We start from the raw sequence: 22,485 nt of genomic DNA, 5'->3' as shown, positions 1-22,485 counted from the left end.
TCGTTTAAGGCGAGCTTGAACGGATCGTCAATTACTCTACACAATCGCTTGGTAAATACGTCACTTGTAGCGAAACTCGACCATGCTGAGTTACATCGAAGTGCCGAGATTCGCCTCGATACTGAACAACTTTCTCGATGTGGCGTGCAAGTCAACGAGATTTTCTTGCTATCTAACGTAAATGAGACCTGCACAGTCTGGGCCCAGCTCATGTCGCCCACTGGGGGGCGTTTTAGTCGCTCAATTGACGCAGCAAAGGAAAAAGCCACTGATCAAGATCCCCCTCCGTCGACTAAACTGCCAAAATTTGCCTCGGTCCTCTCCAGGGTAATTACGTGGCCTTTGGCAAAACAGGCCATTCGTAGAGACACGCGGGTCAGAAACCGATGTGAGCGCAAGGACTTCATCGTCAGTTTTGACGAACTCAGCTCTTCGCCAAATTATGTAACAATCCCTGATACATTTAATATGGGAATGTGCAAGGGCATGTGTACGACTATCCAATGCAAGAATAACAATGCCTTCTTGCGTGGTCTGATCAATGACATTTTTAAGGACGACAAAGCAGCGCCTAAAGAGGTACGGCTATGGTTTTTCTGACTGAAACATCTCTTTTTCATATAAAAGTTAGCGAGACAGGCATTCTACTAGAAACATGCATTTTTCTGCCAGCTAATTAATTTAAGGACAGCCGGATCGTTTGATTTAGCTGAATTATACATAGAATGTGTGCTTCATTATTCTGTCATTTACAGCTTCCCGAGCCCCCAGCTTGTCGTCCTACGAAATATGAAAACCTGCAAGTGATTGTCTCTCTGGGGGATAGGTCTGGTTTCGAAGTTCGTGTCTTGAAGGATATGGTTGTGGCAGAATGCGGCTGCGTGTGAGCCCCTATGCAGCGGTCAATGTTCGCGTCAGCAGTCGTCGCACCGGAACAAATCAAGCTCGTTTTCAGCATTCGAGAGAATTCTTGTGGAATTCCGTCAACCTATTTTAGACTACAAAAGGCAGTAATGCTTTATCAGTATATGCTCTGCATAATAATGTTAAACATAGTTATGCCATAGGTAACTTGTAGCATATGAACTGTTGATTAAATTTTTTGCTATATAGTTTAGCTGTGTAATTGGCAATCGACGCAATATACGTATAGCGTAAAAAGAAGATATACGATAGAGCATATGGGCAACGCCGATTGATGTAACGTTACGTAGGCGGGCCAGAGCACGAACTGAGAATGCGTTCTGACGTATGGAGTTCAAGATGAAAATCGGACATGTGGTTCTCAGAAATTCCATCAAGCAATAGCCGGCCATATGTCACACAAAACGAATTCAACTGAATCTATAAATACATAGAATAAGATAGGCTACGTTAACTTGAAATTATGATGACTTCTTGAATTCCGTACGTTACACGAAGGAATCTTTGTATTGTACAAAGTATCGGATCACTCGTGTTGTCCATATGGAAAACAACGCAGTGATTTTGTCTCTTTGTATTAGACTACATTCGTTACTACTATATTTATTGATGCTAGTATTTACTTGCTATAATTTATTATCGCTTATATTTATTCATTTTATAAAATAATATAAGTTTATGACTTATTTAACTTCGCCTGTAGAAAATTGGCATAACATCTGTAATGTACTATGTACAGTAGAGCACCAATAAAATATACGAGTTTTTACATTTAGATTTCGATTTCTCTTTCATACATGTTAAAATTCCAATCAGTATGACAAACAAATTCTGCTGGCTAGAACCAGATTAGGTTGTATTGGAAAATGGCTTATTATGCATTGAATTTCTGAGAAATATCTGTAAAAAAAAAGGATAAAGCCAGTGACTTTGTATTTATTGGATTAGACTTATTCATCAGATGCATACACACAAGAGTTGTGTAATACTTACCAACAATATGGCAGATACCATAGTTATAATGAAAAATACGCAAACGGAAGGCACCATTATTAGGGCTTTTTGTGATAACCAAACATATTAAGTAACTCAAATTCAAGTATGCTTGACAATGATTAGAACTGCTTAAGGTATAGGGGGTCGTATTTTGAAAGACTAGAAGTCCTAAACAGCGGGGCCTGTGTACACTTCCCGTGTTCACAAACACCACAGCCGTCGATAGTACATTGAGGCATAGTCATAAAATAGGTATTACTACTGCGTCTTTGCTTATACTATCCTGTGAAACCGAGTAATCTAGATCGTTTGGCTACGTTCTGATGTCTACTAGAAGAGTCTGATGAACTACTAACTGAATTGAATGATCACCTCTATAGTAAACTTCGAGACGGATTTCGAGTGATACATTGCCTTTATGTCCAACCTAATGAAACCATTGATGATTTATTTTATACAAACGACAGCACGCGCGCTTGTGGTAATTCTATTTGCGGACATTTGATCTAAACAGCTGACTACAGATCAACGTTCAGATCGAGCATTTCAGCTACTCGACGGGGTGAATCAAAGCTTCTACTACGTATTTTAAAATACCCGATAATGAGCAGAATTAGATATGAAGGTGAGTTTATCTGAGCTTTATTGGTGAGTTTGAAAAGTTTGATACGCCTTTTATCGGTAGTATATGTTTGTGGTCATAGCGTAGGGACATAATATTAGGGTAACGACAAATATTTGGCTATAAATGAGTATTCATATAATTTTTTCTTCAAAAAGGCAAAAAAACTAACGCACACTTGCAGTTCGGTATCTACCGACATAAAAACCCAACGGAAAATTCGCACCCTCAATAAAGGATTTGTTGACACGAATTATTCCTCTTAGTTCCTAATTGTTTTTAATATGGTAGAGGGATTGTTGACGTTAGAATTTTTTCAAATTTTTTCATTGCTGTAGATACGATTTTCATCTGCCGCAGCTTTCATTAGAATCTGCTTAATTTCCTAGATTACTACTCGTTAGGATGACTTTTGTTTCCGCTACCTTTACCTAGGGTTAGCTACTTATCACGATCGACTTCATTAAAAGCATTAGTTCAGTAAGCTAGTCATGTGACGCAAGGACTCTTGCTGACGCTTATCGTTGCGGTTGTGTCTGTTATTCAAAAACACGACCCTTTCTACTTCTACTAAGATACCAATTTTGTTTATCGATACGCTAGTTAATCAAACGAGATTTATAGTGATTTGTATCGCAGTCGCTACCATTGTTCTAATTAATCGGCCTAGATAAGGAACCAACACTGTTAATAGCTTGTTCCGGCGTGAACGTTTTGCACCCGATACGTCAGATCCGTACGGCGTTCCTTGTAAATGTCTTATAAAGCCAACCCCCTAACAACACCGATTTCTGACAGCTTCCAAAATGAATATATCTTATGGCTTGTACTATGGTAATTTTAAATGGTCGAATTCTCCGCTGGAGGATTATACTGCTACCTACTCATTCAACGAGTGATTTCATTAGACACTTGTCTTACAGGCCCAATATTAACCCTTCAAAACTTTTGTCGGTTTCCCCGTGCGATTTAGGTTATGTACAGTACCGAGCAAGAATAACAGCAGGCACGATAGCCAGCTAGTTGCTTTTTTACATATCTGCGTATGCTTTATGTTCATCGTGCAATGCCAAGCAAACGATAGAATAGGCATCGGTAGCTGGTCGAACACAAGTAGCACGTTTAAAAAGCGAACGTTTATTTTATGTCGTCTGTCTAATAAACATTCGTCCGGTTCACTCTCAGAATATGATTTTTGCTTGATAGATTCTTTTTGATCAGTTATTTTCTCTTTCATCAGCTAGTTCCCATTGCTCCGTTCCAAAGCAGCAGAATGGTCCACCACTTTTCGAAATCACTTTGTGTATGATGGACGGAGTGTGCGTGAATCTGATCTTCATCGCATAGCCACCCGGTGCGAAGAGGTGTCTTTGATCGGGCGTTGATATCCGCGCCGCTACCGTCTCCAGGCCGCCTACTCTAAATGCTCGTACCCTCCCTTTCTGATTTGTCGACATTGGCGCGAGGACTTTTCTGCTGCACCGACTAGGAAAGGGTAAGTGAGCATAACACAAGCCGGGCCTGCCGTCGGCTACGACGGACAGGACAAGAAACTGGGCGAAACAACGCTCGCGTGTGGATACCCCATTCCCCAGTATGATCTAATACGCTCAGTTGACTGTGATTGTGAGCTGTGATTATTTTCAAACTAAACAAGACAGAACTGTACCGGACGCCTGTACCAACATGATAAAAGCGATATGAAGGACAATAGGTACGCAAATAGCCGTCTCCACCGAACTCACCTCAGCAGTTCAGTTCAGTTCAACGGAATTTGCGATAGATGCTGAGGCAGCAGTAACAATCGCCGCAGCACGGGCACCCAGAGTAGAGCCACCGTGCAGGATCGGGAGCCATGCTCCTACGGGATCCCCGAACTGAGGGCTGGCCCTTGGTAGGAGACCCGCTCGGCGTTACCCTACTGTTAGCTGGCTACGTTTTAATCGTTACCGTGGTCGGGCCTCGCTGGATGGAGCATCGAAAAGCATACGATATTCGATACTGGATAGCGGCCGCAAACGCGAGTCAAGTTCTACTCAACATGGTTTTCGCTTTTTGCTTCCTTCGAATGACCTACTTAGGCGGCGGTTACAACCTTTGGTGCCAGGGTGTCTCCAGAGACTTATCCGACGATAAACGCCAACTAGCTTCACTTAGCTGGTACTATTTGCTCGTCCGGATTGCCGATTTCCTCGATACTCTGTTTTTTGTGCTGCGTAAAAAATTTGGCCATGTGAGTTTTTTGCACGTCGTACATCACGTACTCGTCGTGTTCAACGGCTGGTACGGACTGACGTACGGCTTTGACGGACAGGCGATGTTCTGCATTTGCATCAACAGCTGCGTGCACGTTCTCATGTACAGTTATTATTTGCTGTCGCTGTTTCATTTTCGATGGCTGCCCCGAGTGAAGCCGTACCTGACGATTGTGCAAATTGGACAGTTCTGCGCGATATCAATCCACTCGTTGGCGCCATTGTTTGTCGAATGTGGCTACCCGCTTCAACATAGCCTGCTTATCCTGACAGAATCACTGTTCTTTCTAGTCCTATTCCTCAATTTCTATCGACGGGCGTATCGAAGCAAGCGGCAAAACCAGCATAAGCTGAAAAAGCAAGATGATTAGGACGACGTGGAGAACTCACCAGTCGGGAGAAAGAAAACAACAAGAACAACTCAATACTAGCACTAGTGGTCATGGTCATTATCAATCCATTAAATGAACAAGCCAAATAATAACGAAACTAATACCTTTGCGTATCATCAGTCATTCCGCCACAACAGCAGCGTCTCTGTGGCAGCTGAAGAATGAGAGTATACAGTCATACACATGAGCATGTATATACACAAAACAGGAATCGGGTCATGAGGTACGTACCGCTCGACAAAGCGACCACAAGGCAATTGAAAAATCGATAGGACGATTTCTTTTCCCTTGTAAACAGAAAGTTCCCACGGAAAGTGTCCCAGTTCTCACCCACTGACCGACCGACCACCTAGGTTGCGCGAACACGAGCTAGTTGACGGATAAAAAACGGAAGAGCACCGAGAGACAAACCAGAGAGCCGCAAGGTTAGCGAACGTTTAAAGGATTAACATATCACTCAGCCAAGACAAAAGATGTGAGACAGGAAGCCAATACGATGGTGATAAGAGAAGAAAAAGTTGCATTACGTTGGAAAAGTGCCTCAGGCCAGCATTGATCGGTGAACGGATTTTTCACGCACACGTTGTGCAACTATGGCTTGAGTGAATTCACGTTTAGAGCTTGTACGAACTCTAACATCAAGCAAGTGTACAAGTAGTAACGATATTTGTATTATTTGTAGTTGTACGAGGTAAGTCGTGGAAACTAGATGTAACATTGTGAGCGAGAATATGCACGACTATGTTGAGGATGGTCTGAAGCCTTGTATAACGTTTCCCTGTGCTTCGCTGTGTGCAGTCGTTTTAGGCAGGGACAAATCTTGGCGAAATCTTCTGAATGAGTATGCCCTCAACCGCTGTGAAGATATTGTACGTAAAGTATATTTATAGTTGTTTTTGTACTTAAACCTACTAAATGATACATACAATCAGTAATCTAGTGTATGTTTATGTGCTACATACAAACATTTGCTTTTGTTTTTAGTTGTTTTTAGAAAAAGTACTTGTGTGATCTAGTCATCATAGCATAAGCTTTGCCTGTGGCGGGGGGAGAAGGTGGGAGGGGGGGGGTATCATATATTAGTCTAGGTCATTCCTAGACTCTCGCCAATTGCCGTCAGTTTGAAACGTTAGCAATAAACAAACTGAGAAAAGCTATCAGTGACAGATGAACCTCAACTGTTTAAGTATTAGCTACGATAACTATCACGGATCGATGATAGGGGAGCAATAGCGAGCATGTTCGTAAGCATGTACACAATCTGTAGCAAAGTTGTTAGAGTAGTTTCCTAGCTACGAGATGCATCCTAAACTGATCTCTGATTACTCAGGCTCAAAGATGGAGATTGAGATATATATATATATATATATATATATATATATATATATATATAGTTGGAGCCCTCAGGAACTTTCACTTATCGTTTGGAACGACAATGATTCAAGTGCTAGTGCTCATATACGACGCAAAGTGTAAAGCCCATAAAATCCCAGTTTCACGGTGGAGAAAACGTTGGGTTTTATTTGAATGGCAATTTTTTTTCTCATACGATATTTAGGTTACCTTTCTATAACAAAATCAACAATGTAATTCGTGTTATCAATTGCCGATAGCCCTTTTCGTGGCTTTTGATTTCTTGTGTATGTGTTTTATCCATGGAAGAGTTTGAGAAACGACTATAACGAAGTTCGAGTGAGGACGTATAGCGCCAAAGCTAGATAACGAGAAGAACATTTACCCTGTGTAAATAAAATATATGTGTGTTTTTAAGTCATAGGACTGTGGTTTGCACTCGTTGACATTTGTGTCTGGATAACGGTATGGGAAGGAAGTAGGTAGATCTTTCCGCTACTTTTATGAGGACAACTATGTTTTATTTCAATATAAAATGTCGGTGTATAGAAAGCGTTCAAATACGAGTGATCTATTCCTGCACAAAAAAAGGCCTTAAAGAACACTATACTATTTCAGTGAGAATAATTCCATTGCTTCATATTTCGATTGGAACCGCCTTTGGCAGTGTCGAACAAAATTTCCCATTCTAGATCGTCAATAGTTAAAGCAGTCTGCTGTTTCGTGCTTCTTATTAACTTTCAAGCAGATAGATTCATGGCCAGTGATTAAGTTTCCTATAGTTAAGAATATGAAATCTCAAACTGACCAACAAGAAGTTCCGTGGAAAGCTGCAATATCCTAACGATTTTCAGAGTAACGTCAATAATTCAATTGCATTTGTGCGTTGGGTAATTACCTTCAACGAAAAAAATTTCTTCTGCACGAAAAGTCCATAGAACAAAACCATCGTCGCAGTGACCCGAACGCACTTCCGCTTCTGTGAAAATATACAGAAGATAGCCTACAAACAATGGAGAAAAATAATCTGTTATATGAAAATGGCACATCAACTTCTGTAGAAATCCAATGATATCATTCCAATATTGAAATGGGAACTCCGTCCGAGCATCCTGCTGATCGAAATCGACTACTGCTAGGTAGCTACCGCAGGAAGGCGGCCGAAGCTAGTGATATATAATGCACTACGGTTTTTAGACATTTTTAAAATATTGAAATCATACAAAATGAATTATTCTGTATTTTGCGTTGCCTATATCCGGGAGTATATAAACTTAAGCTTCTAGTAATTGCTAGCAATAAGAAAGACTTAAAAAATATTCTACCGTTCTATCACCTCAATATTCGTTCAGAGGTGGCAGAGTAATATTATAATATAGATTAAACTTTTAAAAAAAAAACCCTCTCGTTAGCAATATTGTCGTCATTGCAAGCACGTACGTTAAATCCAAATAGGTTTTATGCTAAAAAGTCTAAATGGGTCTTTTTTCCAACTGTTTTGAAAACGAATTAATTATTCGGTCAGTTTTTTTGATGCTAGCTCTGAGGACATTGCAATATTCCCTGTTTGGACCTCTCGAGTTCGATATAATAGACCCAAAATCATATTCCTAATTTTTTTCGCACTGTAGCATTGCGTGAAATGGCAGTTCCGTAAAACACTTCCGAGAATTTTACGAACGCATATTCGTATATTTTTGTAGATAAGCTTCCTTGGCTTTTCGAGAGGTGTAAAATTTGTTTGGAACTTTGAACATTAAACTTGGTTTTACCTCGACAGGATGCAATATTCCCGATAGGGTAACGGATCAAAGCTAGCATTGTGATTAGTCAACTGTAACAGGAACGCAGGGTAATTGATTCAATGTAATAAAGCAACTGCTAGGAAGTTATAGGACGAGCAAATCATCGTCGTGAAGTACATAAATTAGAATGATTCAGCAGTAAAGGTAAGTTACTACAATAACTATTCGAACACGTTCAAATTATTGGCGCACTGTAATAACAATGCATCAACGCAGAAAAGTAAACGAATGGCCGTAAGTTGGGTCAAAGGCGCTTTTCATTGACAGCCGTATTATCAATATATATATATATATATAGATATATAGTAGTAATATCAAAAATAGAAGGTGCTTCACTAAAACAGACTAATAAGGCTCAATTGCACGAAAGCGAAACAAATTCAAATATCATAATATAGATCATTGCAACGTGTAACAACTACACTGATTTATTTACTTAAAAACTGAGTCGGTCCTAATTGGCCTAAAGTTCATCGAAAATGATAGTAGAATTATATTATCCCGATATTTATATTAATCACAGTTAAACACATGAAGTACTTTGAACAATCGAAGTTGAAATGGGCACCAGGTTTATGAAGCTAATCCGCCTTTCATCATACAAACTTTGTTATCGAAGTGTTCGGTAATATCACACGCAATCAAATTTTATAAATAAGGCTTTTTGTAGCATCTACTACATGAACTGCGTTTACGTAACTAGATAAATCATTTGGGTACACGCCCTTTTGCACGAATGTTTTTGGTGTTATCAGTTCACAGAAATTAACTCGTTCCATGAAAGTAATAGCGGCCTGCTGTTTCATCTTCGGAAATAAACAGGAGTTCAGTGTGTTGCGATCTCGTCACAAAACATACAAGAACATTCTTTACACAAAAAAAAAAAGCTTCTACTGCGTACTAAACGATCAAACGAAAATTCAATGATGCCAGCTTCAATTAAATGTAAATTCTACATCTCCTATATAGCCTCTGATTAAATGATGTGCTTATTAAAGAGAATTATCATTTTATCAGACATTTGTCGATCTAGTTGACAAGCATGTTCGTCATGCTTCATGCAAGATCCTTCTCACTGTACGGTAAGCATAGTCCTAGCAAATGATCCGTCACACTTGTTCAGCAAAAGGTATATCGAACCAATAGGGTTCAGCCATGGCGATTCTGCGATATGAAGCAATGCATCAGAGAAACCCTCATCAGCCACGGGAAACCTTATCTTCATCATTTACAGGTAAATTATAGGAAAGTCAGCAAACCACAGTGAGAATTACAAAGCGAATGATGAAAGATGTAAGGGATAATAATAAACGGTCGACTCGCGGGGTGTCAGTGTGTCGTCTGCTACGGTAGAACGAGGACAAAGCCCTTTAACATGAAGCTGCAGAAGTCTGGGTCTCTGCAATAGGTTACTCATTACAGTTAAACTAAGGTTGTTTGTTGTAATCAGTTGATCAGTCTGTGTGGTTACAGAAACACTTCGTTCTCTTGTATTAGTCGGTCGTAGCCGCAGTTTTCGAGGAGAACCTATGAATCACATAAATCAATAGTAAAACAAACGCGCAGCAGTACGTCAGTTCTCGTGAACAGTGCGCGGTCCTATTGATTCAAAGTTTTAGAGCTGATATTCTCTTACGATTTGTTTGCACTAGGCAAAATTGAATGCCTGAATGAAGACAGGTACTTGTGGCTATAGGCAAAGTATTCCCTGATTCTTATAATACAATAATCTTCAACGCCTGTTAAATTAAATAAACTAAACCCTAAACAGTTAAATTCAATAGAAAAGAATACCTTTTTATGCTCTTCAAAGTTCTATTCTCAAAAAGGTCGTTCATGCGCACCTGGACTGGTTCTTAACCTGTTTGATAGTTGCGAAAAAAGTGACACGCAGTTGTTCAGGACATGCAGGATTATCTAGACAAAGGGCGGTAAAACGCGTCCAAATTTTGTTTGATTTGCTTTTTTAGCCTACGTGCACCGTTTCTCCAATGCCCTAGGTGAATGGTTCACAAGAAAGTCTATATTGATACCTTCATTCATTTTGTTCGTCATTGCTACTAATAATACTGCGTTAAATAATACCATTATGAAGATATTGACAATAATAGACTTGAGCTTTTGCAAGGATATTCAGCATTAATATCACAGTTATCAGTAGCCCACCACAGATTTTAGCCTCATTCAGTTTAAAACGAGCACCTCTATTTATTAGCAAATAATAGATGCGTATTCGCTGAATCCTCTTTTATAAAACAGATACCTAAAACCGAGAAGACATTTAATCCTATGAATTTTAGTTATCATAAAACATTTTAATGACAAAAACGACTCCGTTTCTTCCATTCGCGCGCATATTCGATAGTTAAGCCTTTTAGCCACACGTACGCATACAGATACGTAGAGAGTCTAATACAGGTTCTCCCCTTTAGATTTGTCATTGCTCACTACTCATCTACATTGCAGCTTTCGTGGGCACGTCTCAGTGTTGCCTATAGTGATGTCGCTTACCTTCAGAATTTATGTGCGAATTTGGCATTTGCCCCTCACAGATGGGTTTAACGCCTTTTGTCATTGTAAAGCTATTCTATTTTCTTTAGAAGACCTTCGCACATTTGTCTAGCAACTGATAGCAGAAACAACAGCGGCGGAAAGTGTTTCTTCACAGGCAATCGTTTATTCGACTATTGTCCTTATCTACCTTATGCAATAGCACGTAGCACGCCTGCACTCGTATGTTTTATACCGACGGGGTGGCTGTTGTTAGCGACACAGCAGTGCTACGATAAAAGGCCCATGCCCTTCGGACGCACTCCAGCTAAAAAGGCGACGCGCAGAGACGGTTTTGTTCTGTGCTAATCATCAAGACTTCATTAACGTACATGTCATGTAGTTCTACTGGTTCTCTACTACGCTATTACCCTGTCAAGAAGAACGTTCGGTCTGTTGAATGATGATCCAAGACGGACAGCCTTTGTTCCGTACCATTGTGCATAATATCAAGTATAGACAGTGTAATCTATGAATGTCTTTTTCGTTGTAATCGTACACATCTATATGTATTTAGGTTGTATGTAAATTACGCATCTATCGGCATTGTTGGTCCTTGCCGGCGTTGTTTCGGCGAAGAAGCTCTTTACTTTTATTCTTAGGTAAAAGCGTTTCTTGCCATCGTTACTTTTCGTTTTTTTCTTCTTGTCCTTAAAAAAAAGTTTTTCTACATAGAGCCCGCACACTGACGACATGAAAGCGAGAAACGCAAACTGACACAATATAATTGTAAAAGCAAAAAGTATAAAGTAAAAATAATGTTAATGTGACAATTCGTGAAATGCTCGAACATCGAAAATGATATTGCTCTCCATTTTTAAAAGGCCCTATTGTTTATATAATATTAGTCACGTGGTGCTTTGGGGTCCAGCACTCTGTGCCGCTTTAGCTCATTGTTGTGTTATGATTATAATGTATAATAGCACGGGCAGTACGAGACGCGTTGAAGAACTAACGTTTGCTTCTACCTTTGGTACGTAGGCAGAATCTATACTTCCCGATGTCTTCTTCTGCCTTCAGTGTGTTGTGGAGGCAGTCTATACCTCAACCACATTTGTCGCCAACCTATTGGTTTTGTGTATTCAGCCGTTATCGAGCCCGCGCCCGCCATCAATACGATTGAACATTTCAGCTGGGCTACGCCGAGACCAGTTTGGAAAGCTATCAGAGCTCGAACTAGTGCATGCTGAACGATGATACAAGACGAAAAGGAGTCTATCTGCTAGTCGAAACAGGAGTCGTCTCAGGCAAGATCGTGCGCTTCCTCCTTTGTAACGTTTCTTTGCTTCGGAAAGAACAAAGCGTTCTTTTTTAAGCATTCTTTCTGCTTGCGGAGAAGCAAATGTGCTCGCAGTTGGCGGCGCAGGCTCTCTTTCTCTTTGTGAGTCGCTCTCTGCATCTCTTCCGTAAGGCGATAAGTGGCTAAAATCTATGGTGGCAAGCACAGCCTGCGCAGCCAGCTCAAGCCCACTGTAAAACAACATACCGCCAGTCGCTGCTTGGCTACGAGACGCCGTCACAGGATCACTTTTTCTTTTTCTGTTCCGCTGAGAAGTCTTCAACGTCGTAGTCGTCATTTTTGTAACCCTGCTATCTGAGGAACCCAATATGTGTCTATGGGCTGCGTCAACTCTGCACGACAAACCGCACTGCGTGGCGCAATGTCTTCACGAGGCACTTGCGCGCCATCGGGCAAAGACCCTTATGCAGAGATGTTGCAGCTATCCGACAGAATAGCTATTATTGTTATGCTGTAATATTGACTTCTTCCAGAGAGAAAGCAGGAAAAGAAGTAAGCGTCCAGGGTAGCTAGCGGTCGCATGGCCAGCGCCAGTTTTTTAGCCGGCTAAACTCATTACTAGCCACATCGGACTCACTGAAGCAACGTGCTCTGTAGGATAGCCCTTTCTTCCCACGTGTGAAATTGTGCTGCTGTGCCAGTAAGCCGTTTGCTGTATGGGCAAGGCGTATAGTCAGTATCGTACAAGAGGGCAGAGTCGGGGCAAACGGACCGGCCAGGGTGCCTTGGCAGGATCGCTGCGGTTGTTCAGAACAGTGCAGCTATCAGGCCAGTAAACGTTAGCAAGCAGCAGCTGTTGAATGGCTTGTCCGACATGCTCGCCACTCTAGGCGGCCAAGCGAACGACCCGCCGACATTACCGTCAGAACCACGACCACTACAACAACTCAAAGAAGAGAGAGAAAAAGGGTCACTAACTAGTTCTCCTGGGGAAAGAAAGTCGTCATCACATGACCATCACCTTCATCGGCTTTCATGTCCGGTCTCCTCTTCGATGGTAGAGCGATCGCGGCTCTGCGTCTGCTTGGCCGGCTTGGTGCCTGCCGGCCTGCCTGCCTGCTCGCGGTTTGTGCCATGCAACACCGCAGGTCTTTGCTGCTAGACCGCTTCCGCGTGGCCGTCAGACATCGCTATGTCAGTTCGTTAGAATGTGTAATAAAGAAGGCAAGAAGCCCCTGCGGATCAGAAATCTGATTGAACGTGCAGCGCCTCGATCGGATGAACGCTGGATCTTGGACAGCAATCGATAGAATAGCGTGGACTCGCCGGACGTGGAGCGACATCTAGGCCGGCGGTAAGGCACTACTGATGTTACTGTTTACTTGTGTACTAACGCATACGATGAGGTCGTACTGTTTATTGTGGAGTAACTTAGTATTCGACTAAAGCTATAGTACGTACTTTACTACTGGTGTGTGTGCGCTGTGAAAATCTCCAGAACAAGGGGTCGCCTCATCAAACGAATACTAGCTTTTGTACTAAGGTGAGTTGTGTCAGGCGGAAATGAGAAGAAGGGATCGAAAATATAGGACACGATCTTGTGATTGTAGGGATGTAACACGTGTTATTCACAGCAATAGTTAGCCCTACGACATATGCAATTGCTACCAGCTGCCGCGAATTGGCTTGAGGACATTTCAATCGACGAAGTGCGTGACCAGAAACGAGAAGTGACAGCTGTAGGACCTTTCGTATCCTAGCGACCACAATTCTTTCGTACCTTTCGTCGCCTTCTGTCAAAGTCAAGGTAAGCTTTATTAGACGTCGGTTTTGTGCTCGTGTATTGGCCTCTTCCTTGGTCTTTCCGAAAGTGGGGTGAAGAGTGGGACGTCTCATATCGAAGGCCTGATCCTGTGGGCTGCCGAACGACTCTTATCTGAGAAATGAGCCTTTGCTAGAGAAAAAGACCTAATACAGGAGTGGTACTTCGTAAATCTTAAGGAAGGGATAGTTCTAACAATAGTTTCACGGTGTACACCGTATGGATAAATTAGATCATCTTAACGGTTACGTGATTCGAAGCGCGGCACAGATCAATGAATTTTCTGAAACGATCATTGTATTGGTTAATAGCAATATTTTTCATTGTCTATATATTAATTAGCCGTTTCAGACTTTGCACAGAAATGTGTCGTTCAGGCAGAGGGAAGCCGACGGTTTCATGTCGGAACGAAACGAAAAACCGTCGCTACTACATGGCCAATAGTCATATATGGGACTCTACTTCTAATAGTTTGTTTTGTGTTTCGAATAAATGCACGGAGCGTGCAATCGCCTCATTTCACGTGAGCCTGTGGGTATAGTCAAAACGTAAACTACTGAACTGGATAAAAAAGCGCCCCTCGTTCAAAGCTTCGCCGCACAAAGGCTCTGTAATTCCTCTGTATTTATTTTTTTTTTTTTTACAAATGACCCTGTAAATTAAAACACTAAATGATTCGGTCCGGCTGGTTATCGCGCTAACAGCAGAGCCTAGAGATGCATTTAGTTCAGGTGAATGCGACGCAAATGAAAAACAAAGCTGGTGCCGTTGTTTTCGGCTGCTTCTTTATGCACGCTAGATAAGATAGGCCACTGAGGTAACTTCTAATTTTAACTTAAGGTTTCATTTCTATAAACATAATCGAAACTAGTCCTAAATGGGAGATGATTTTTTTGAAAACTGCTTATCACATTATTCATAACGATGCGGAATGTGTTTGGGTGACGCTTAAAATTAATACTTATAGTGGTTGAAGAAAATCTCGCACTCCGGCATAGTTATAGGCTTCGATGTTGTTAGGCCATCTTGCCTAAGTTAATGAATTGTCTCTAAAAATTGTCTTAACAAAATAATTGTCTCCTCTAGTTACTAGTTATTTTTACATACAACACATATAACAACGATAAATTGACTGGAAGCTTCCGGTAAATAGTCTTTTGGTAAAATTAGCTAGTTCGCATATGGCGTGCCCCTACAAATTGGTTTACGTTTCGTCGCGCAGCATTTAGACATTTTTGTGACTACCTTAAATTAAAATTATAGAATATTTTAGTCAGGATAGGTCACCGTAACGGTTGCTGTTATTACTGGATTAATGGAAATGAAACACTGCGCTACAGTAACATTATCTACGGGACACAAGGAAAAGCGACAATCAGTCTCACATGCTTCACTTTCCGTTTGACTTACTGCCAAAAAATGAATTAGATTTAGTTCTAAAGAATTAAAATGAGCCGACATTGAATAGAAAACCGTCAACAAACTAAAAAAGGCTTCTTTATTATTTTGTTTAATTAATACAACTAAATATAGGCTTACCCATCCGTTAATCGTCCCACGCTGAACGCGTTTGTTCCGCTCTCTATATTTGTCACTTCTGGCGAAATAGGCGACTGCTGTCAAGCCAGGCTCGGTCAGGCAGGCTGAAAACATAGATACAAACAAAACAGTCGTAATTTGGCCTCTTCACCATCTTCCTTATCCTTTTCGGCCTCGCTCCGTTTCCTCCCGAATACAGTAACCAACCAACTAAAGTCAATAGTCTCTAATGAAAATCAGTTTCCTTTTAATCAATTTGGATGCTGTTATTTTGTAGTGTTCTTGCTGGCTTCACGAGCACGCTTCCGGTCGTATCTCGAAGTAGAGTGCATGAACAGAAACTGAGGCATCAGTCGACGGTGAGCGTTCTGTCTACACTATGAGCGAGCCTAAAACGAGGCGGGGGGCGTGCGTGCGTGCGTCAATGTATCGCTTTGCTTGGTTTTAATTTGTCTACACATTTGCTTGCCGCTCGAACTCTGCGACTGAGTACTATATCCGACGCGCTTTTGTTGTTTTGCCGATCGTATTGCTTGCACCGGCGGTTTCGCATTATGTTCCACTGTTTCAGACTCAGATGGAAAATCGGAGCGCACAACTCACCTTCTATGCTCTACATCTTGCGACCGAAATCCCACCTATACCTAGTCGAAGCATGGATTGCGCGTTCATACCCAGTCGCTCCTGCTCATCACTGTCGCACAGTTTTGCTTGCCTGCATTGTACGGCAATAGGTCAAGTAGATGGTAGTAATAGATAAAACACAGACGAGTCATGGACGAAAAAAAAGGGTCAACTAGTATCCATACGCAGAAGAATCAAGGCAACAGAATCGCGAAGTCCTGCGCCGAATGAAATGCGCTGCTCAGGCCAGGATGACTTTCATGCCGGGAGTGGCGGCTGCACCGGCGGCCATAGTAACAGCGGCACAAATCTTAAGGCGCGTAACATCGTAGTAATGATAACAACAATACGAGAGAAACTAGTCGGAGTAGAACGTAGCATCTATCGGCCCTATCGGCAAAGACGCGCGACAGAGCTGCGCTGCCCGTTATCCTGGCCAGGGTTGTCACAGTGACAGCCATTGCAAACTATTGGGCCTGTCCAAATACTACAGCTTTACGACTTCCGGGATTATTTTTAGCACGAGGCGGCAGCGGCAACTATAGGTTCTGACAGTAGTGGACTATTGTAACAGCCGCTGGTCGACCACTATGATAGTATATAACGAACTTAGCATCGAAATGAATCCCTTGTTGTTCGTTACGTTCGTATATAGCTGTGACTGCTAAGAACAGCTGCTGGCGGAAGACCGGGTCAATAGGCCAGGTTCCAAGATGATTTCGTGACGTAAATGATGACATTAGACATAAAAAAAAGTCTACCTGAAATTAGATTTCCCGTTCACTACGAACGAAGCATAGCAAAAGTGGGAAATAGGCTACAGTCATGGAGAACATTATTGCAAATGCTATTGTTTTATCGAGAGGTATGATAACGCATTTAGTAGAAAAGGTTAACCTCGACCACTTGATGAAAATGTACCTGACCAATTTGGTGTTTCCGCTAGTAACACTGCCGGAAAGAAACAATTACCTTTTCCCTTTGAAACCTACCCAAAGCAACAACCCCTCTTAAAGCTAAATTGTCAGTGGCTTGTCAGAATCTATTTTGTATGATATAAAGTACACAGTACACTAAAATAATGCCATGATTTTTTAAAGTGTTCCTTCTGACGCCGTAGAAAAGTAATTATTTACGCTAGCAGTTATAATAATTGCCGAAAACGAGGCAGATCTGTAAAACGCACTGCCTTAATTGGTTGTATGACTATCTGTAATTAGGTTCCATTCCTAAATCATCAACTGGATATTGCTCTGTTTGTCTAGCCGCTCTCCTGACAAACTCATCTTGCAAGGAGTGCTTCTCAATGAATGGTTGCTACCTAGTCCCTTTGACCAGCGGGTTACTAGCGTAAAATGATAGCCTCAGCGGCGACCGCACTACCAGTCCCTGTATTAATCGTAATGGCCTGACGTTTTAGGTGTTTACCACTCGTAGCTCGAGTATAGTTGTATTTAAGCGTCTGGCGTTGACTCTTGCCTTGTTTTGCGATAGAAGGCTATTTCGACACGAAACTTCACTCGCTAGAGTGAACGACTGAAGCGCTTGTGCCGCTATCCATGGACCTCGATACGCGAGCGATGTGCAGACACGGTAATTTTTCAACATAATCAAAAAAAAATAATCGCTTCTTCTTAAAGTGAAGAGTGTCATGTCAACCGAAGCTGAACTAGTCTCGTGCATAGTTAGCACACTCTGATCCGCCACAACATGAAGCAGGAAGATTCAAGATTTTCTTGACTTGCACTGACTATTGGTCAAGATAACATGGTTGCATTTGGATGTACGAATGCACCCATCAGCAACTGATCAACGGATCCGCGCATTTAGCAGACGCTTTCCGATGTAAAGCGAATGCTGACGATCTTAGAACATTTTCGAAAATATTTGACGCCCTTATGTGTTGCGCATAGAAAAAAGTAGGCATAATCAATCATCAATATTGCGTCAGTTCAATTTAATTTACTTGGTAATCAACGCTGAGGCAAAATCAATTTTCAAATAACACAAAATATTGTCACGCAGAAATTATGAATCACTATTTGCAGCATACCTTTCATTATTTAGGCAGTGTACCGTCATTCGTATTGTTTATAAATTTAATACAATCGTTTATTGATCCAAGATAAGCTCTAACATCTTGTATTTATTTAACTAAAATACTGTCTAATATCCTTTTGATGGGAACTTACTTCAGTCATTAAATTTGACGTTAAATGAGCTATTTCCTATTCAAATTTACTTACAAACGGTTAATATGTGGCACTTGAAAGAAGCAATTTCTTCAATTTAGTGATTCAGCCTAACATTTAGCGTAACAACGGCTTAACCCTCTTGCTGCAAAATGTACAGCTGCTAAAAAGGAATTCATGCATGGGGCTCACTGAAGGTACAAGGTTTACTCATGACAAATCTGTTTCTGCTTTGGTCGACGGGACGCGCTACCTCAACGACACGATTCACGTAACAAGCGCTCATTACTTGGGAACTTCAAAGCGTTTGTTGGTCGTCACAGTTTTATCCTTCTTCAAACTATCCCACTCTAAAAATTGTACTATTGAATGCTTTCATAATTATGACCCATGAGCGTACTTCAGCGTAACCTGTCCTAGTTCACAGCTAGCGTCGGACACACCGGGTAGGCGGTTTCCTGAAAGAGGTTCAGCCGCAGGTATAAAGGTTCCCTTCCGCCCGTACCACCTCGTGGGACGTAGCAAGCCCGCGCCATTATTGACGGTCCGCTCAACACGCTGTTGTGGTACTTCCACGACATATTGTACTTTCATAGTAGTAGAATGCAACGAGTGAGGTACGGTAGCGGCGCTGGCTACGCGCGGTACCTGGTTGAGTTGTGACCTTCCTCATCATGTATTAGGTAGTAATGCCCACACGTCGAACATAGATTTGTGTGTGTGGCAGTTCGTCTAAAACGTGAAGAGCGCCCTACCCAAGCCAGAAGCAAGTATTTAGCTTAGTCGCGGTAGAACGAGAAAGCTATCGTCATCTGTGGCCTATGCAGACGGGTTCCGCAGGCCGACAGATCGGCCCACCGGTGCCTGTACGGTTCTCCCTGGAGAGATCTTAAGCCCTGTTTCAAACAAAATGACCTGCCCCCACGTTGTTCTACAACTGACCCATACATCGTTACGCCGTAGCTAACCGGGATAAATCAATAAAGGGAGATGAAAAGTAAAAGCAAGTCTGTTGAGATTTGTTAACTTTTCCACATAGGCATAACGCGATATATGGTTTGTGACACTGCGTGTGTCCGCCTTCTGTATCACGTGTATATTCAGTGTAGGTATGTAGAATCGACTTATCGCGTGTACATATTTAGACATGGCGAATGAAGAAACATTATGAAGCAGTGATAATAATAATATTAAGTAGCCTGTTAGCTGATCAGTAGGGACATGCTACAGAACTTTGAGAAAGAGAATATAATATTATCGTGATTGTCGCGTAAATATATTCAGATTCGAAATACTTGAACCCTAGAAGGTGAAACAAGTGATCCAAGAGAAGCAAATTAATAGGTCTCAAAGGTAAGAAGAATACTGAAATTACTATGAAGAAAAAACTCAATATTTGTTTTCCCTTTGTCTTGAGAACATATGAATTTTTCGACGCGCAGCGCACACGGTGCTTGTTAAGAGTATTACGAGTATCAAACGTTTAATTTTCAAAAATGAAGCTTCTGAGCTAGAATATAGATGAACATTGGACTTAACTTACGATGCAATAATGAATAAAATCGGTCTAGAAAAGCAATGGTCTAAAGAATCGGTTCGCACCTGAAGCCAGTGTAAAATTCCCTTGAAGAAGATCCCTAAAGAGGGGGCCGGCTAGCGGAATTTCAGAGAGACACCGACGCCTAGAAAATCATTGCCTTAGTTAAATTATGTAATAATATCTTTTCCACAGTGTAAATCATTGACAAGATTGTTTAAGTAGCTTTGCCATTTTTTTGTTAAATATGACATTTGTGTTAATGATATGCTATAGTGCGTGGCTTTTCTCTGATATTTTCCTGACTTTGCATGTCCTGCCATCGCTACGGACATTATTGCCATGACATTATCTGCGCGGAGCTCTGAGTCTGAGTCAAAGATAGACAGCTTCTATTTTTCTATAGACTGTCAGTGCATGAAGTTCATTTGTTTTGTCAATGTTGATATAAGGTTGGTGGAAAGCTCTGGTATCAATGCGACTTCCCCTCGCGGAGGAAACGGACCGATTGAGGCAAACAAATCTAATTATCTTTCTAGAATAGAAGACAGTGTCCTGACTTATGAAGCGTGCAATTAGCGTTTACTTAGCAGCCGCCGCAGAGTAAATAAAAGGATCGTCCCTAGAGGGCTATTGTTAGGGAGGGTATTGTTTGCTGGGGACAGAATGGTAGCCCGCCCGTTCTGTGATCTTCGAAATCGGAAAAGCCGAGTAACTTATCTATGTTCTAATGATATCTGAGTAATATTATTTGCTTTGTTAGAAATTCTGTACGGTTTGAGCCAAATGAACGGTATGACGGCAGGAAATTTAAACGAATGCAGGTTAGACTCACATTCACTGAGAATTAAATCTGGAAACGCTATGGCGCAAAAATTTGAAATAGACAATGACACAAGACGGGAGAACATTGATGGGTGAACGTGCTATTACAATAACCAACGATGAGAATGTAATAATCATAATGTTTAATTGAAGAATGTATGAAAAATATAGCGGTCATGTTAAGTTACACTGTTTAGCATTAACTGTGAACAATCGAGCACAACATTTAGCGCATGCTAGGCCAACAACGCGCATAGGCCGATCCCAAACCTGCTTGTTTTATGGATATTCATATTTTTCCTCTTACCGTTATACGCACGTATTAAAAAAAAGGTTACCCAAATACGCTCTGTTTACCGTCTAACCTATTGAGGTGTATAGTGAAGTGAACTAGGCCGACAGCAAGGTCCTATTATAGTGGGATTAGAAGACGTAAAACAGACAATGCCATTTTTTGAAGAACATTTGCGACAATGATTGCGGTGAAGATTTATGTCTGATATAACAAAGTCTATTAGATACAACGGTTTAGTTTATCTAGATACGCGCACTCGGATCAACGCCATATTAAGATGAGTCCTTGAAGTATGCACCTCAGCTCACTGGACGCCATCAAAAAAGTTTATAAATAACTTGAAAACCAATTAATTTTATTATAACTACACGCTTGATTTCTGAGTGTCTTATTTTGAGCGAGAAAAATTGCTCTAATTAAAATACACCTATAGCACCTGAAACGTGAATATTCTAGAAGTTGGCAGCCACGATTGTCATGTAAACAGGTTAGGTTTCCGGGGGGTAAGCAGATTTACTCTAAAATTATAACAAGTAATTCCGTTTTATACGACCAAGTAAGTTCAATGCAACACTAAAGTACTTCGTCAATCTTCTTACCGCTTAAGAAAGGGCAAAGTTAATGATCGGTAGATTTTCCGTAAAACCATTCGTATTAGATAGGCAAGATTAATTCGGAATGAGGAGGCTCTTGGAACGATCTGCATAAAAATTACGCCGCAGTTGGTTCGAACAAACGGGGGTAGATGGTCCCGACTCGGTGTGATTTAGACGCTAATTAAGGTGCGAAATTCGATGAGTTTTCTTTACCGCGTTCATCTTACTTTCGACCCTAAAACTATCTATGATCATCATAGTAGGACATTGTTTTATAAAAGGAAATAGCTTTACTTAATCTGAATGTAAATTAAGTTCGGAAATCGTGGATCGGATTCCACGTCTTACGACTGATTGTCAAGAAAACTGAGAGCTTTCGAAGTGGCGATTGAATTTACGTACGTAAGACGAGTGCAGAATATTGTGAGGGAAGTAAGCCGTGTGAAGTTCTTAACGTTCATGGTGGCAAGAGCACTGGATTAGGCAATGTAACTATCTGCAAAATCGTTTGCCTTGGCCATCTTCGCTATGCATTTGTGTAAGAAGCCTCTCATTACGAATGTGCCTTAATAGAATATTTTGTGTAATGAGCTAAGAAAGCTGCTCACGCTGGAAAGGCGCAGGGAGTGACCGTTTTCTTTTAATGAACCCCTCGTAAGCAAATATTAGGCTTGCGGCTTTCCAACTCGTAAGCATTATAGTGACTCATACGTGTGAAAAGTGACAATGCTGCTTTCTATTTCTACTTCTGCTTTCTAACATACATACAAGTTGAAACCATGAAGCCCTTTGTAAGGGCAGAGCTATTTTGGCGTTCGATGCTTTACACGGCGTTCGGCCATTCATTTAAAAATGGATGAACTACTGGGCCTACGGCATCGAACCAGCTCGAAAACTTTTATCTACTTTACGTCGAAG

The 22,485-nt window shown here is 41.3% G+C and overlaps 3 protein-coding genes across 7 annotated transcripts in view; 2 read left to right on the top strand and 1 right to left on the bottom strand.

The window, feature by feature from the left end:
* Positions 1-4,391, top strand: LOC111268525 (uncharacterized). The gene is made up of 2 exons (XM_022847560.2): positions 1-579; positions 756-4,391. The coding sequence occupies exons 1-2, from the start codon at positions 211-213 to the stop codon at positions 885-887; spliced, it is 501 nt and encodes a 166-aa protein (XP_022703295.1). The 5' UTR covers positions 1-210; the 3' UTR covers positions 888-4,391.
* LOC147752364 (uncharacterized) overlaps positions 1-22,485 on the bottom strand; it is a 35,732-nt gene that overhangs the window by 1,219 nt on the left and 12,028 nt on the right. The window contains exons 1-4 of one of the 3 annotated variants that reach the window (XM_086971730.1): positions 15,499-16,552; positions 7,441-7,545; positions 5,421-5,558; positions 5,011-5,147 (exon numbers count right to left, since the gene is read on the bottom strand). In XM_086971730.1, coding sequence (XP_086827856.1) covers positions 5,091-5,147; positions 5,421-5,558; positions 7,441-7,545; positions 15,499-15,612 — 414 coding nt within the window. In that variant the 5' untranslated portion in view covers positions 15,613-16,552 and the 3' untranslated portion in view covers positions 5,011-5,090. Of the gene's footprint in view, positions 1-5,010; positions 5,148-5,176; positions 5,559-7,440; positions 7,546-15,498; positions 16,553-22,485 lie in introns of those variants that run through there. The other 2 variants (XM_086971731.1, XR_015314263.1) reach the window with 2 other exon arrangements.
* The window catches only part of LOC111268523 (uncharacterized), a 29,181-nt gene continuing 19,495 nt past the window's right edge, over positions 12,800-22,485 (top strand). The window contains exons 1-2 of one of the 3 annotated variants that reach the window (XM_022847556.2): positions 12,802-13,491; positions 13,636-13,944. The gene's annotated coding sequence lies outside the window, so the exon portion shown is untranslated. Of the gene's footprint in view, positions 13,945-22,485 lie in introns of all 3 variants that reach the window. The other 2 variants (XM_022847557.2, XM_086971729.1) reach the window with 2 other exon arrangements.

This window comes from Varroa jacobsoni, unplaced genomic scaffold (genome assembly GCF_002532875.2).
Source record: "Varroa jacobsoni isolate VJ856 unplaced genomic scaffold, vjacob_1.0 scaffold_1297, whole genome shotgun sequence".
Lineage (NCBI taxonomy): Eukaryota > Metazoa > Arthropoda > Arachnida > Mesostigmata > Varroidae > Varroa > Varroa jacobsoni.
The sequence above is the reverse complement of the archived record's forward strand: the minus strand, read 5'-3'. Positions and strand labels throughout refer to the sequence as shown.

Bases quoted from the DNA above. Each gene is read 5' to 3' on its own strand.
- LOC111268525 (XM_022847560.2), top strand. From the start codon at position 211: ATGTCGCCCACTGGGGGGCGTTTTAGTCGCTCAATTGACGCAGCAAAG. The intron at 580-755 runs GTACGGCTATGG...TGTCATTTACAG, and splicing joins ACAAAGCAGCGCCTAAAGAG to CTTCCCGAGCCCCCAGCTTG.